At 46.3% G+C, this 16,319-nt stretch overlaps 2 protein-coding genes across 2 annotated transcripts in view; one reads left to right on the top strand and one right to left on the bottom strand.

Annotated features, from left to right (window-relative positions):
* LOC137316691 (zinc finger protein 585A-like) overlaps nt 1–16,319 on the bottom strand; it is a 221,997-nt gene that overhangs the window by 127,658 nt on the left and 78,020 nt on the right. The window lies entirely within an intron of this gene.
* Nucleotides 13,649–14,530, top strand: LOC137316668 (zinc finger protein 154-like; the record flags this gene model as incomplete). Its single annotated transcript, XM_067980514.1, has 1 exon — nt 13,649–14,530. A coding segment is annotated over one exon (720 nt), but the record flags the coding sequence as incomplete, so codon positions are not given.

Genomic DNA, 16,319 nt, shown 5'->3' with positions numbered 1-16,319 from the left:
GGTCCTTTACTACACTGAAATTGGCGGGCTTTTTGAAATTCATCAAATTCCTGGTCTGAACGTTGAGGCCGGAAAATCCCGCCCTCTTCTGATTCCCAGCTATCTGATTGGTTAATGAAATAGGCAAATGAGGTGTATTAAAGAACAACCAATCAGATGATCTTTCAGTCTATAAGAAGGGTAAATACGGAAATCATTCTTCATTCGTTGTGAAAGTGTTTGTGAGATTGTGGAAATGTCTGGAAGAGGAAAAACCGGCGGTAAAGCTCGGGCCAAGGCCAAGTCTCGCTCATCCCGGGCCGGACTGCAGTTCCCTGTGGGCCGTGTTCACAGGCACCTGCGAAAGGGGAACTACGCTGAACGTGTGGGTGCCGGAGCCCCGGTCTATCTGGCTGCTGTGCTCGAGTATCTGACGGCTGAAATCCTCGAGCTGGCCGGCAACGCGGCCCGGGACAACAAGAAGACCCGCATCATCCCCAGACACCTGCAGCTGGCCATCCGCAACGACGAGGAGCTCAACAAGCTGCTGGGACGGGTGACCATCGCTCAGGGCGGGGTGCTGCCTAATATCCAGGCCGTGCTGCTGCCGAAGAAAACCAGCACTGTGAGCTCCAAGAGCAAATAAAGCGGCCAAGATTTAATCTGATAACCCAAAGGCTCTTTTCAGAGCCACCCACTGTATCTGTGAAAGGGCTGGTCACTGTCTGTGGGCTCAGGAATTAACTTCAAAAGGACTTGATTCCGATTCGAGAAACTAGCAATAACTTGTTAAAGTTACAACTTGAATAACTTGTTAATGATCCATATCGGTCTGTTGCAGTACTCGCTTCCGGACCGCAGATGTCGCCAACCTCCAATAGATTGAAATTTGCAGTTTGTCTGGTGAATGAGACAAAATACCAGAACCGTCAGAATTGTCAACTGGGCGGGTGGGATAGAGAAATACCAGGGACGCTTAATATTATGGACAGTCCCATTCTCGGACAACACTGGTTCAGTCTGTGTTATTTTACGCAGATTTGTACAACAGATGCTGACTGATGTGCTGTTTATTGTTTCAGCGATTACTGAATTAAGGATGTGAGTGAAATTTGTGTTTGGATGTGAGTGAGGCATTTATTCTGTCCCTGTCCGTCTGACATCTGCTCCCTCCCCTCTATACATTTCCCGTTTAAGCAAATTGCTCACGTCCCTGCCATTTCAACCCAGGAGATCTCAGCTCTTTCCATCGCCGATTTGGTGGCTCTGAAAAGAGCCTTTGTTGCACTTGGTGCTGAAGCCGGGTCGGGTTTAGGCGCGCTCCCCGCGGATGCGGCGGGCCAGCTGGATGTCTTTGGGCATGATGGTGACTCGCTTGGCGTGGATGGCGCACAGGTTGGTGTCCTCAAACAGCCCCACCAGGTAAGCCTCGCTGGCCTCCTGCAGGGCCATGACGGCCGAGCTCTGGAAGCGCAGGTCTGTCTTGAAGTCCTGAGCGATCTCTCGCACCAGGCGCTGGAAGGGCAGTTTGCGGATCAGCAGCTCGGTGGATTTCTGGTAGCGCCGGATCTCCCTCAGAGCCACAGTGCCGGGTCTGTAGCGATGAGGCTTCTTCACTCCGCCCGTGGCTGGAGCGCTCTTCCTCGCCGCTTTGGTAGCCAACTGTTTGCGAGGAGCTTTCCCGCCGGTCGATTTACGCGCTGTCTGCTTGGTCCTGGCCATTTTCTGAACAGATCTCAACACAACCTGAAATACAGAGACTGTTAATACGGAGTCACCTCTGGGGCCGCATTTTAAAGGGTCTAAGGGGATCCGCCCCTGGCTTCTGATTTGCTGACGACCAACACCCTATCAGGGAGTGACCGTCCCGGGCCTGTGATTGGCAGGTTTGAACAGAGCTCTGTCAGTCAGACCGAAACGGCGGGAGATATTGGGCCCCAATTGGCTGAGCTGAAATTAATCATCAATTTCAAAAAGCCCGCCAATTTCAGAGCATCAAATAACAGTTTCAAGAAAATCTCATTTCCCTCCAGCAATTTAAGAATCTCTCTCTTTATAATCTCCATTATTTCCGACTCGTCAGCTCAAATCCCAGGCTGTTTCACATTCCGGTTCATTCTCTGATCTGTCTGTAAACGGGCGGGAATAAAGCCCCGGTCATTGCTTTCCGTAACGGGACAAAGTCCAGCTTCAATTTCAAAAATCCCGCCAGTTCCGGCCCGCTGAACCGCTCCTCAAACAGAAACTTCACATCGAACTGATAATTGAATGAGAGCAGGAAATAAATACCGAGCAGAGAGGACACAGCGGGAGAGGGAGTGAGGAGGGATTTTCCTCTGAGCGGAGAATGTAATGTCTGGGGAAAGACTCTGTATCCCCGCCTGTTCATTTCGATCGTGAAACCGGGAATTCCGCTCCTTCTCTCGGGATGGCCGAGAACCCCGGCCGTTGTTTCTGATCTCCCTGTACCGAGTGTTGGGGAATCTCCCCATACTAATTAAATATCGGAAACTGATTCCCCATCCCGAGATCTTTCCTCTCCCCGTTCCCAGGTCAGTGCTCTCTCTGTGAGGCGGTGGGCGGCTCTTAGAAGAGCCTTTGTTTTGTGTCCGGTTTGAAAGGGTCGAATTGTTCAGCCGCCGAATCCATAGAGAGTGCGGCCCTGCCGTTTCAGAGCGTACACCACATCCATGGCAGTGACCGTCTTGCGCTTGGCGTGTTCAGTGTAGGTGACCGCGTCCCTGATCACATTCTCCAGGAAAACCTTCAGCACCCCGCGGGTTTCCTCGTAGATCAGACCCGAGATCCGCTTGACACCGCCACGGCGAGCCAGGCGGCGGATGGCTGGTTTGGTGATCCCCTGGATGTTATCACGAAGCACTTTACGGTGCCGCTTTGCTCCGCCTTTACCCAGTCCTTTGCCTCCTTTACCTCTGCCAGACATGATGATTCTTCACTCAAATCACTGCTGAATGAATGGCGAACTTATGCTGGTTCCGTTTTTATGCAACCTGCACCGACCTGACTGAGAAAGAAATAGGGTGAGACAGGGAGGGGAGGAGACAGGGTGAGATATTAAACAGAGAGGGGAGGAGACAGAGTGAGATATTAAACAGGGAGGGGAGGAGAGAGTCAGTGTGACGGACAGAGCGGAGAGCGGCCTCTGATCTTCCAGCTCCACCTCCAGCTTTCTCCACCCGCCAATTTCAAACCGTTTATCGATAATAGAACCGAAACACAGCGCTCCGCACAAACCCTGACAGACTCGGACTTATTATTCAAGGATTCCCAGAAACCCGGAGCTTTTAAATAAGCCCCGTTACAATTAACAGTCAGTAATATTCCTGCCTAAATACAGTCCCTTCTCTAACAAGTCAACCCGCCTCCTTCCATTTCAGTCCCAGACACGATTCGATCTCCCCACACATCCCCTCCCAGACGGGTTCAGCAGTTTACAAACACTTTATTCCAGCTGATTTGGAGAATCTCATGTGTTGGGGTTTGAATTGTGATAGCGGCGGATCTCCGCCAGTTTTACCCTGTCACCGACTCTCGCCCTGAATCTGTGAGAATAAATGAACTGGGACTGGAGCGGAACACACGCCAGTTCCAGTGAGGCCCGGCCCGGACATCCCATTCTCTCTATTTTATTTCAGACAGTGGGGGTGGGGCGGGGATAGCGAATGTCAGCGAGTCACCAGGACCCTGGGTTTATTTGAAATGATTTCTATCTGAAGTCTGAGCCCGGCCCCGGGACAGGAATCATCTGATTCCGTGATCAGCTCTTTTCTGAGAGACGTGGGTGGCTCTGAGAAGAGCCGTTGGGTTCAGATGGTCACAAGTTGCACTTGATTTTTTACTTCTTTTTGCCCGCTGCTTTCTTCGGCTTTGCTGACTTCGGCTTGGGCTTGGCCCTCGGTTTTTCCACCTTCTTCGCCTTCGCCTTCACTGTCTTGGGGGTCTTGGGCTTCTTCGCCGCCGCTTTCTTCTTAATTGGTGATTTCGCCGCCTTTTTCGTGGTCGATTTCTTGACCGCTGGTTTCTTGGCCGTTAATTTCTTGACGGCTGTTTTTTTGGCCGCTGGTTTCTTTCCGGGAGATTTCTTGGTCACTTGTTTCTTCACCTTCTTTACCACTTTTGCCTGGGTTTCCTTCTTAGCGACTCTGAAGGAGCCCGAGGCGCCCGTGCCCTTGATCTGCACCAGGGAGCCTTTTTCCACATTTCTCTTGATACTTAATTTGATCTGGGACCGGTGCTTCTCCACATCCAGGCCTTTGGTAGCCAGAACCTTCTTTATCGCGGCCAGGGATATCCCCTTGCGATCATTGCACTCCGCCACAATCTTGAGGATCTGTTCTCCCAACGGGGGACCGGTGGTCTTGGGTCGGGGAACCGCCTTCTTCTTCTTGGTAGCCTCGGGTGGAGCGGCGGCGGCGGCAGGAGGTGCCGTTTTGGCGGCTGCAGTGTCTGTCATGTCCAGGACTCTGTCGAAAATCTCTCTGACAGTCAGAGCTGGGTCAGAAATGAAACGAGAGGCGGCGGCACAGAGCAACTTCAAGGCACAGAGCGGACGGGGCGGAGACATCCTGCTGTCAGCTCCCGGCCCCTCCAGCCTCTCTGTGTTTCTCTCTCCTCTTAAACTCCCCGATTCCAATTCAAATCGGGCACTCCAGAGTCCCAGACTAGCCCCTTCCTATCTCTAACACCGGTATGTTTGCTGTCGATAAACTTTCACCGGAATTAAAAGCACCAGTTTCGATTTAAACCCGTTTCATTGATGCACTGATCGCGCTCTCTCACCCGATCGCTGACATGATCTCCGTTTTTCGGCTGAAATCTTGAATTGATCTGAAACTTTACCTTAAATTTCCACTTCGGAGCTCGGCAGGGGAGGAGGGCGATACTTTGACAGGGATTTTTAAAAAAATTTACTCAAAATAGACTTGGAAATCCGGCGATGAGACCGGTCACACAAACACAGTGACATTAATCTAACCCGCCCGCCCCTTTAACACACTCTCTCTGACACAATGTTCACATCTTCACATTCACAGGACAAACTGTTCGCCAGATTGACAATTCCCGGGACAGGCTTTCCTCCCCGCTCGGCCTGTGCTGCAGATTCTCGGGGGTTCGTTGTCGTTTCCCAGCTCAGTAACTGTTAAACACTCTGAGCCCGGCGCTCCTCACAGTGTCTGGTCCCCAGATTCAGGGGCAGGAGACAATCACAGCTGTGGATGTGATAATCCATATCTGGTTTTACATGATTATATTATTCACACTCAGCAATATGTTTGGTTGAGACGATAATACAAATTATCCGCTCTGGGCTCCTCCAGTCTCTCTGTCTTTCTCTCCCTCCTCCTAAACTGACTGACAGACAACAGTAACTGGTGTCCTATCCGTCCCATTCTCAACACCCAGAGACGGCCAGTTACTGAATAAATTCAACATTCATAGGCAGTCCAGTGTCAGACAGTTACAGGCTGTTTCTCTCCACCTTTCCTTACTGGACTGGAGACTGATAAATGCACCGTCAGACCGGCTCATACATAATAGAAGGGACAGTGACCGTCTCACCAACAGCACCGGAGGTCTGTTCACAGGCACAGAATCAGTCTTTACCTTCCAACAGGGTGTTCATATTACGCTCAATAACACTATCCCGCTTTCATGTACAGCGCTAGAGATAGAGAAATACAGACGGACAGATAAAGAGACAGACAGAGACAGGCACACAGACAAAGTATCATTCTCACACTTCCTCTCAGTGTGTCCGTTTCACACTCAGCAAACAGTATCCCACCTTCGTGTACAGCGCCAGAGAGATACAGACAGGCAGAGTATCAGCCATACGCTTCCCATCAGTGTCTCTGTATCACGCTCAGCAGCAGTATTCCACCTTCATATGTTGTACAAAAGAGGGAGAGAAACTGACCTGCAATGTCCCGTTTTCACCCAGTAACAAATTGGAAAATTCTCCATTCCAATTGCCATTCCACGGTGGAGTGACAGATGATGCAGTCTCATCTCTCACTGATATTATTTCTGAGACAGACACATTAATAATCCCACTCTCAGGGACAGTGTCACGCATTTAACCCTCTCTTGCATGTTGTACCATCTGCAATTTTGCAGCTCAGGTCCCTTCTGTATTTCTCTCAGTGACCGAGAGTTTCACTCCGATTGAAATAAACTGGGACTGTAGCCGTCAGATATTAATCCTACACGGTCCCAGCAAATATACCGACTCCCACTTTCCTCCCATGTTTCTCCAGGATTGGTTCGAGGAATCCGGCCTCCCGTTCCGGAGTCACAAGTTTCTTTATCAGTAAAGGGACCAAGAATGAACAGAATCCATTGGCTCATTTCACAGCCGCCCACTTTATCTCTGAAACACTCTTTTCCATCAAAAGATACCGAGAGAAACAGCAGGGATGGAAACATCTAGTTTAATAGTTAGAGATTGTAAAGTCAGTCTGGATTCCAGCGTTAGGCACTGGTGGAATCCCATCTGTTTTCCATTCTGGTGCCTGTTCCTGCACTGCCTGTGGACCCCATTCCCTCTGACCTTTCCCCCAAACCCACTTCCTTTGCTCAGACTCGGAAAAATTCCAATTGGGGAAAGTTTCCATCGATTTTTGTATTGGGAATTAAACCAGATATCTGCGCATGCGTGACTCAGCCCCGCCCCCAGCGCTGGTTGTTGGTGAGCAGAAGAGCGCATGCGCGCTCCCCTCCCCCAGCTCGGCCTGTGGGCGCCATTCCCTCAGTGAGCGGAAGAAGATGGTTTAAAACAGCCGGGAATGGAGAGATCACGGCCCCCGGGGGAAGGGAGCAAAGAGCAGCCTCGTTACAGCAGCTCATCGCTTCGGGACCGTGTCCGCAGATGGGCTCAGAGATCGGCATTGAGTCCGGGGGAAGGTCAGGGGGAGTCCGGGGGCTGTTTGTAAGAGGCGGAGTGGATCAGGAACTGGTCCCGGAACATGGAGTGAGCGGGGGAAGGGAGAGGTCATTCTCGGGCTGTGTGTGAACAGGGTGTGTCCAGGGTAAGGGAGACAGAATGGGAAGAACCTGCTATTTAAAATCATTGCTGCTTTCTCTCCCCAAATCAGTGGTGAATGTTCCTGGTTCAGTTCCAGTCTCACCCTGTTACTGGACAGTGAACAGTCAGGATGTGGGGAGTTATACAAAGAGCATCTATTGCAGGCACCAGGTGAGAAGTGTGAAGGACACATTTTAAACAGCGGTTGCTTGGTTTCGGGTGACCGGTTAGTCCCATGTTAGAGGAGTTGAGAAACCTGACCGGTAAAAAGGTCCCTGCCCCATCGGGTAGTCCCATTCACGGACCAGTGCAGGGGTTGGGTTGTGTCTGGATGTCACTAAATTGTTTTAAAATCGTCGAACACACCTGGTGTGCAGAAGCTGAGTACTGCAGTGGAGTCAGACACAGACACTGTTTGTATCACTGGTTTTCATTTGTGGATATTCATAATAATCATTAACAGAGATATTAAACTGATCACTTTTGTATTTTCTACCTCAACTGTTCCTGAGTAACAAGAGATAATTTTCTTTCCACAGGCAAATCCTTGAAGGATCCACAATGAATGTGATGTTTCCTCCACCCGAGGCACAAGGAACAGTGCAGCCAGCTCCTTCTCACACACAGTAAGTACATTATCACACACACAGAGCACAGAGACACAGTCAGCTCATCAGCTCCACAGTCTCAGACAGCAGAAGTCGTCAGTCCCACACTGATCCCAAGACCCAGAGACACATTTTCAATCCAACTGTCAAACAGAGCAGGTGAGGCAGATACTGTTCCATTTCCCCCTAACTCAGTGCAGCTGACAGGTGGATACAAAAAGCCCAGTCCAAAATCACACTCTCAGATTGAAAGGCACTGTGTCAATCTCACAATAGGGCAACATTAAATACCAGATAGAAATCACACATGGTACTCAATTGAAAGGGACGGAATGAACCCCAATAATGTACCCCGAGATTCCAATTGAATACCACCCCACAACTCGCACATGTGAGTTTAATACATGCAGTATCCATTTGAATAGTGTATCATGAGATACAAATTGCAGACAAGTCCAAAACTCATCTGCAGTATCAGACCGAGAAATGCTGTGACAGTGTAACCTGAGAAAGAAATTAGAAACCAGTTTATAATACACTCATGGTATGAGAGTTAAAGATACAGTATCAATTATATTAGTGCAGACTGCGATACATATTATATACCAGTCCAAAAATCTCATACAATATTAGACTGAAAAACACAGTATCGATTACAATAGTACAGACTGAACTACACATTATTTACCAATTCAAAAATCATTATCAGTTTGAAATATATATTACCATTCACAATAGTACACAGAGATATTGATTTAACAGTAGTCCAAAGATACACAAATTATCTGATTAAAAACCTCCAGCACAAAATTCTAAAGTTTATCCATATTTACCAATTAAATGAGAAAAAACTATTTAAACATGAAGATATTAAAGCTACAGTATTGAACACTATAATGTAATCAGAGAGAATAATTATAGACAGATGCAGAATAAATCTCACACTCTTTTATGGTACCAAAGTTGACATATAATGAATCCCAAATATCTCATAATGTAGCAGAGACTGGCAGATAAAGTATGAATCCCACACTCACACAGCATCAGAGACTGTATATATTGAATTAATCGCAAACTCAAACACACTACTCACAAGATACACAATGAATTCCACACAGTATCACGGACTGAGAGATACAAAATGAATCTCACAGTCACCTATATTAGTGCAGGCTGAGTTACAAATTAGGGACCAGTCCACAAATCTCAGTGTCAGATTGAAAGATACAGTACCAATTCCATTACTGCAGACTGAGCTACATATTATATACCAATACAAAAGACCGATACAGATTCAGACTGAAATATACAGTATTCCATTTATGCAGACTGAGCTACACATTGTAAACAAGTTCAAAAATGTCACCATATCAGTTTGGAAGATTCACTAAATCACAATTGTGTTCACATCGATGCAGATTTAGTAGTAGCCCAAAAAGTGCACTCATTCTCTGATTATGACCTACAGCATCAGATTTTAAAGGATATGATTATCTACCACTTAAATACTGGGAAAAATTATTTATACATTTAGGTATTAAAGATACAGTTTTGAGCACCATGCTGTAAACTGAGATACAAATTAGATACAGATAAAGAATGAATCTCATACTCAGATCCAGTGCCAGAGACTGACATATAAAATGAATCCCTCACTCACACAATGTACCACTGATTGACAGATACAGAACGAATCCCACACTCACATACAGTAGCACAGACTGACATATATACTGTATCTATCACTCATATACAGTATCAGAGATTGATGGAAATGGAATGAATGTCTCACTCACATACAGCACCAGACACTGACAGATATGGAACGAATCCCAAATTCACACACGGTGCCAGAGACTGACAGGAACAGAATGAATCTCATTCAGATACAGTACAAGGGACTGACATATAGAGAATGAATCCTACACTCACACAGAGTACAACAGGCTGACAGATACAGAATGAATCACAAAATACCACAGTCAGACAAATACAGAATGAATCTCTAAGTCAAATTACTGCAGACTGAGTTACACATAACATGCCAGTCCAAAAATCTTAGTGTTAGATTGAAAGATAATGTATCAATTCCATTAGTGCAGACTGAGCCAAACATTATAAAGCAGTCCAACACTGTCAGACCATATCAGACTCAAAGATACATCAATTCCATTAGCACAGACTGAGCTACATGTTACACACCAGTCCAAAAATCTCATACAGTAACAGACTGATTGATACATTATCAATTCTATTTGTGCAGGCTGAGCTATATATTACATTCCAGTCCAAAAATCTCACAGTGTCAGACTGAGATACAGAATTAATTCCATTATTATCGACTGAGCTACACATTATATACCAGTTAAATAATTTCACCATGAAAAGATTGAAAGGTACATTATCATTCACAACAGACTTCAGAGATGAAGATGTAATACTACTCCAAAACTCACACACGTTATTTGATTAAAGAAAATCCAAAAGTGTATCAATATTTACAAATTAAACACTCGATAAATACTGCATATACTTTAAAGTATTAAAGATATAGTTTCAAATACAATAATGTAAACTGAAATAAGAATATAGAATGAATCCAGACTTGCACATGGTCTCAGAGACTGAATTATAGAATGAAACCCAGACTGAGATAAATTAGCTGAGACTGACAGATACAGAATGTATCCGAAACTCACATACAGTATCAGAGACTGACAGAAATAGGAGAAACCCCACATTTGCATACAGCACCAGAGACAGACAGAAACAGAATGAATCCCACACTCATACACAGTACCAGAGACAGACAGATACGGAACAAACCACATACTCATGTACAGTACCAGATACAGTATGAACCCCACACTTATATACAGTGTCAGAGACTGAGAAGTACAGAATAAACCACACACTCATATACAGCACCAGAGACAGTCAGAAGCAGAATAAACCTGACACTCGCAGACAGTACCCGTTACAGACAGATACAGAATAAACCCCACACACGTACCGTACCACAGACTGACAGGCACAGAATGAATCCCACACTCACACACAGTACCAGAGACTGACAGATACAGAATAACCCTCACATTTATATTCAGTACCGGACACAGACAAATAAAGAATGAACCCCACACTCATTTGCAGTACCAGAGACAGACAGATAGAGAATGAATCCCAAATTCACACACAGTACCAGAGACTGACAGATACAGAATAAACCCCACATTCATATACAGTACCAGAGTCAGACAGAATACTGAATAAACCCCACACTCACATACAGCACCAGAGACTGACAGATACAGAATAAACCCCACATTCAAACAGTACCAGAGACAGACAGATGCAGAATAAACCCCACACTCATTTCCAGTACCAGAGACAGATACAGAATGAATCCCAAATTCACACACAGTACCAGAGACTGACAGATGCAGAATGAATCTCACATTCAAATACAGCACCAGAGACTGACAGATACAGAACAAAAACCACAATCATTTCCAGTATCAGAGACAGACAGATACTGAATAATCCCCAAACTCATGTACAGTATCAGAGACTGAAAAATAAAGAATAAACCCCACACAGGTACAGTACCACAGACTGACAGGCACAGAATGAATCCCACACTATCACACAGTACCAGAGACTGACAGATACAGAATAAACCCCACACTCATATACAGTACCAGACACTGACAAATGCAGAATAAACCCCACATGCAAACAGTACCAGAGACAGAGAGATACAGAACAAAAACCACACTCATTTCCAGTATCAGAGACAGACAGATACTGAATAATCCCCACATTCATATACAGTGCCAGAGACAGACAGATACAATATATACCACCCACTCATATACAGTACCAGGGACAGACAGATACAGTATATACCCCCCACTCATATACAGTACCAGAGACAAACAAATACAGAATAAACCCCAAACACATCTACAGTATCGGAGACAGACGGACACAGAATAAATCCCACACTGACACACAGTACCAGAGACAGACATCTACAGAATAAACACCACACTCATATACAGTATCAGAGACTGACAGATACAGAATAAACCCCACAATCACATACAATACCAGAGACTGACAGGAACAGAATGAATCTCATACTCACACACATTATCAGAGACTGACAGATACAGAATAAACCTCACAATCATGTAAAGTGCCAGGAAAAATTGTTTGGTTAGGGAGTGTCTGTAAATGAAGGAAACATGGTGTCTGGTAAGGGAGTGTCTATTCATGAAGGAAAAACGGTGAAGGGTCAGGGAATATCTATAAATGAAAGAGAAATGGTGACGTGTCAGGGAGTGTCTATAAATGAATTTGAAATGGTGTCTGGTAAGGGAGTATTATAAATGGGAGAAGACATGGTGACAGGTCAGGGAGTGTCTAAAAATGAAGGCGAAATGGTGACGGAGTGTCTATAAAGGAGGAAGAAATGGTGACAGATGAGGCAGAGTCTGTAAATGATGGAGAAATGGTGACTTGTCAGGCAGTGTCTGTAAATGAAGGAGAAATGGTGTTTGTTCTGGGATTGTCTGTAAATGAAGGCAAAATGGTGACTGGTCAGGGGGTGTCTGTAAATGAAGGAGGAACGGTGATTGGTCCGGGAGTGTCTGTAAATGCAGGAGAATTGTTGACAGGTCAGGTAGTGTCGATATCTGAAGGAGAAACAGTGATGGGTCAGGGAGCGTCTAATAATGAAGGGAAATGCTGACGGGTCAGGGAGAGTTTGTAAATGAAGGAGAAATCTGAAGGAAACGAGAGTATCTATAAATGTAGGAGAAATGGTGTTTGATTAGGGAGTGTCTGAAAATGAAGGAGAAATTGTGACAGATCAAGGATATTCTTTAAATGAAGGAGAAATGGTAACTGGTCAGAGACAGTCTGTCGCCAAAATTGGGAGATATCACAGATGGACGGCTTACAGGCAGCTATAGCGAGGGACATTGTGTGGAAATGAGGGGCAGAGCATATACACACAGCCAGAGTCAGCATATTCAGGAGAGGAGAGGGGAACCAGTGAGTGTTGAACTGATCCCAACCAGAGTCAGCAACTTCAGGGGAGGAGAGGGAGGGGAACCAGTTAGTGCAGAACTGAACCCAGTCACAGTCAGCACCTTCAGGAGAGAGAGAAAACTTAAACAGAAGGAAAAATGTTGGAGATGGTGTGATGGGTTTGGGTTTCAGCAGAGGGAGGAGGGTGAGTGTGTGGACGGGGATTTACAGTCTGGGGGAATGAGCGGGAAGAATGTTCCATAGGAACTGGAATTGCCTGTTCTGAATTTCTGTCCTGTATTCACAGTGAGGACTTTTGTTATCTCCTTTTACAGGGTATTACAAGGGGAGGATTTACAGACGAGAAACTCAAACCAAACATCACGTCAAGATCTGACTCCATTCACCAGCACCTGAAGATTATCGGCCTTAAAATATAGGAGAAATGTTGATCTGTTCTATCTGTGGGAAAACATTTCAAACATCACTGTGACTGCAATAGCAGCGAGACACACACACCCGATTGAGAGTGTTCCAGTGCACTGACTGTGGGAAGAGCTTTCACCAGTTACACAGCCTGAAGAAACATCATACCATTCACAGTGGGGAGAAACGAGACACGTGTTCTCTGTGCAGACGAGACTTCCACTGATCTCCAACGTGGAGAGAGAGAAGGACACCCGCACCATGAAGAAACCGTGCAAATGTGGGGACTGTGGGAGGGGATTCAGTTACTCGTCCCGGCTGGAAACACATCGACGCAGACACACTGGAGAGAGGCCGTTCACCTGCTCCGTGTGTGGGAAGGGATTAACTCAGTCATCCCACCTCACTGAACTTCAACTTGTTCACACTGATAAGAGACTTTTTAAATGTTCTGTCTGTGAGAAGAGCTTTAAAAGAAAAAGTGATCTGCTGACACACCAACGCACTCACACTGGGGAGACGCCGTTCACCTGCACGAAGTTAAGGGAATTGATTCACTCAGTCATCCAACCTGCTGACACACCAGCGAATTCACACTGGGGAGAGGCCGTTCACCTGCTCCGTGTGTGGGAGCGGATTCACTCAATCTTCCCACCTCATTGAACATCAGCTTGTTCACACTGATAAGAGACTTTTTAAATGTTCTGTCTGTGAGAAAAGCTTTAAAAGAAAAAGTGATCTGCTGACACACCAACGCACTCACACTGGGGAGAGGCCGTTCACCTGCTCCGTGTGTGGGAAGGGATTCACTCGGTCATCCAGCCTACTGACACACCAGCGAGTTCACAGTGGGGAGAGGCTGTTCACCTGCTCCGTGTGTGGGAAGAGTTTCACTCGATCATCCCACCTGCTGACACACCAGCAAGTTCACATCCGGGAGAGGCCATTCACCTGCTCCCTGTGCGGGAAGGGATTCGCTCAGTCATCCACCCTGCTGACACACCAGCGAGTTCACACTGGGGAGAGGCCATTCACCTGCTCTGTGTGTGGGAAGGAATTCACTTGTTCATCTGGCCTCAATGAACACCAACTTGTTCACACTGATAAGAGACCCTTTAAATGTTCTAACTGTGAGAAGAGCTTTAAAAGAACTTCGGATCTGCTGAGACATGAACGTATTCACACTGGGGAGAGGCCGATCACCTGCTCTGTGTGTGGGATGGGATTCACTCAGTCATCCCACCTGCTGAGTCACCAGCGGGTTCACATGTGACTGCAGGGGTTGGATTCTGCTGTTATTGCTGATGTTAATCACATCCAGGACTGAACCGTGTTCATTCTGAGAGTTGGGGTTTGTTTCAGATGTTAATAATCCCTTTAACTGGGCTCGAGTTTAATATTCTGTACAAGTGTCAAATAAATCAGCTTTTTTAAACACTGTGTTTCTCGTTCTTGATATCTCGATGATAAGACAAGGTGATTGAGGACTTATGATGAAGTGAGTGGAATCCATCTTAGAACTGAGTTCCTCCACGTTTTTAAAAGATGGATCTACAAGATGTCCAAGTCTGACAGGACAGAAAATTCTATTATATCACACGGTCCACTTCAATCAGCCTGAGCAGATTTCCACTACCCTTGTGTGGGAAAGAGTTTCCTGATTTCAATCCAAGACACCCTTGCTCTAAATTTAAGTTTATGACCTATTGTTCTGGATTCACCGACCAGAGAAAATAGTTCCCATTTCGACCCTATCGAATCCATTTATAATTTTAAATATCTGGATCAGATCACCCCTCAACCTTCTAAACTCAAGGGAATGCAAACCAAGTTTATGCAACCGGTCCTTATAATTGAACCCTTCAAGCCCCAGTGTCATTCTGGTGAATTTGCACTGTACCCCCTCCAAGGTCATTATATCCAATATGTCCCAGCACTGACTGTGTGGAAAACAGGACTGAGTGTCCCAGCATTGACCGTGTGTATAACAGGACTGAGTGTCCCAGCACTGACTGTGTGTATAACAGGACTGAGTGTCCCAGCACTGACTGTGTGTACAACAGGACTGAGTGTCCCAGCACTGACTGTGTGTATAACAGAACTGAGTGTCCCAGCACTGACTGTGTGTATAACAGGACTGAGTGTCCCAGCACTGACTGTGTGTATAACAGGACTGAGTGTCCCAGCACTGACTGTGTGTATAACAGGACTGAGTGTCCCAGCACTTACTGTGTGTATAACAGGACTGAGTGTCCCAGTATTGACTGTGTGGATAACAGAACTGAGTGTCCCAGCACTGACTGTGTGTATAACAGGACTGAGTGTCCCAGCACTGACTGTGTGTATAACAGGACTGAGTGTCCCAGCACTGACTGTGCGTATAACAGGATTGAGTGTCCCAGCACTGACTGTGCGTATAACAGGACTGAGTGTCCCAGCACTGACTGTATGTATAACAGGACTGAGTGTCCCAGCACTGACTGTGTGTATAACAGGATTGAGTGTCCCAGCACTGACTGTGTGTATAACAGGATTGAGTGTCCCAGCACTGACTGTGTGTATAACAGGATTGAGTGTCCCAGCACTGACTGTGTGTATAACAGGATTGAGTGTCCCAGCACTGACTGTGTGTATAACAGGATTGAGTGTCCCAGCACTGACTGAGCGCAGAGTGCAGATGGTGTGTGGGAGGAGATAAATGGGTGGGTTCGATTCCATGATAGGTTGGAGTGACATGGGGTTGTCGGTGGAGATTAAATCGGTTGGAGAAGGTGACAGAGATCGGGAGAGGGCGAGGACCATGGAGGGATTTGAAAAAGAGGACGAGGGTCTGAAAATCGAAGCTTTGTCGGACCGGGAGCCAATGTAGTAACACATGATCAGAAACTTACGGTTCACTGCCCGGCAGACAGGTGGGGAAGACATTGATGTCCGCGGAGGAACAGTCAGGGTCACAGCAGCAGTCGAGTTCGCAGACTCCGCCAGTCAGGTCACAGGTACAAATGGGAACGGCTGGAACAAGACACACACAGTGAGATCTTACAACAGAGCACGGACGGTCTCAAAGACCACCTCCCTCCCTTGTCTGAATCCACGATCGCCGTCTTCTCCATCTCCCAAAATCAATCTGCAGACTTATCCTCCCACTGCTTTCCACTCACCGAATTACAGCTTCCAGATACCCAGCACAACCCACTTAATAAATAATAATAATTATGTGGAGA

The sequence above is a fragment of the Heptranchias perlo genome, unplaced genomic scaffold, assembly GCF_035084215.1.
Source record: "Heptranchias perlo isolate sHepPer1 unplaced genomic scaffold, sHepPer1.hap1 HAP1_SCAFFOLD_60, whole genome shotgun sequence".
Classification (NCBI taxonomy): Eukaryota; Metazoa; Chordata; class Chondrichthyes; order Hexanchiformes; family Hexanchidae; genus Heptranchias; species Heptranchias perlo.
The sequence above is the reverse complement of the archived record's forward strand: the minus strand, read 5'-3'. Positions and strand labels throughout refer to the sequence as shown.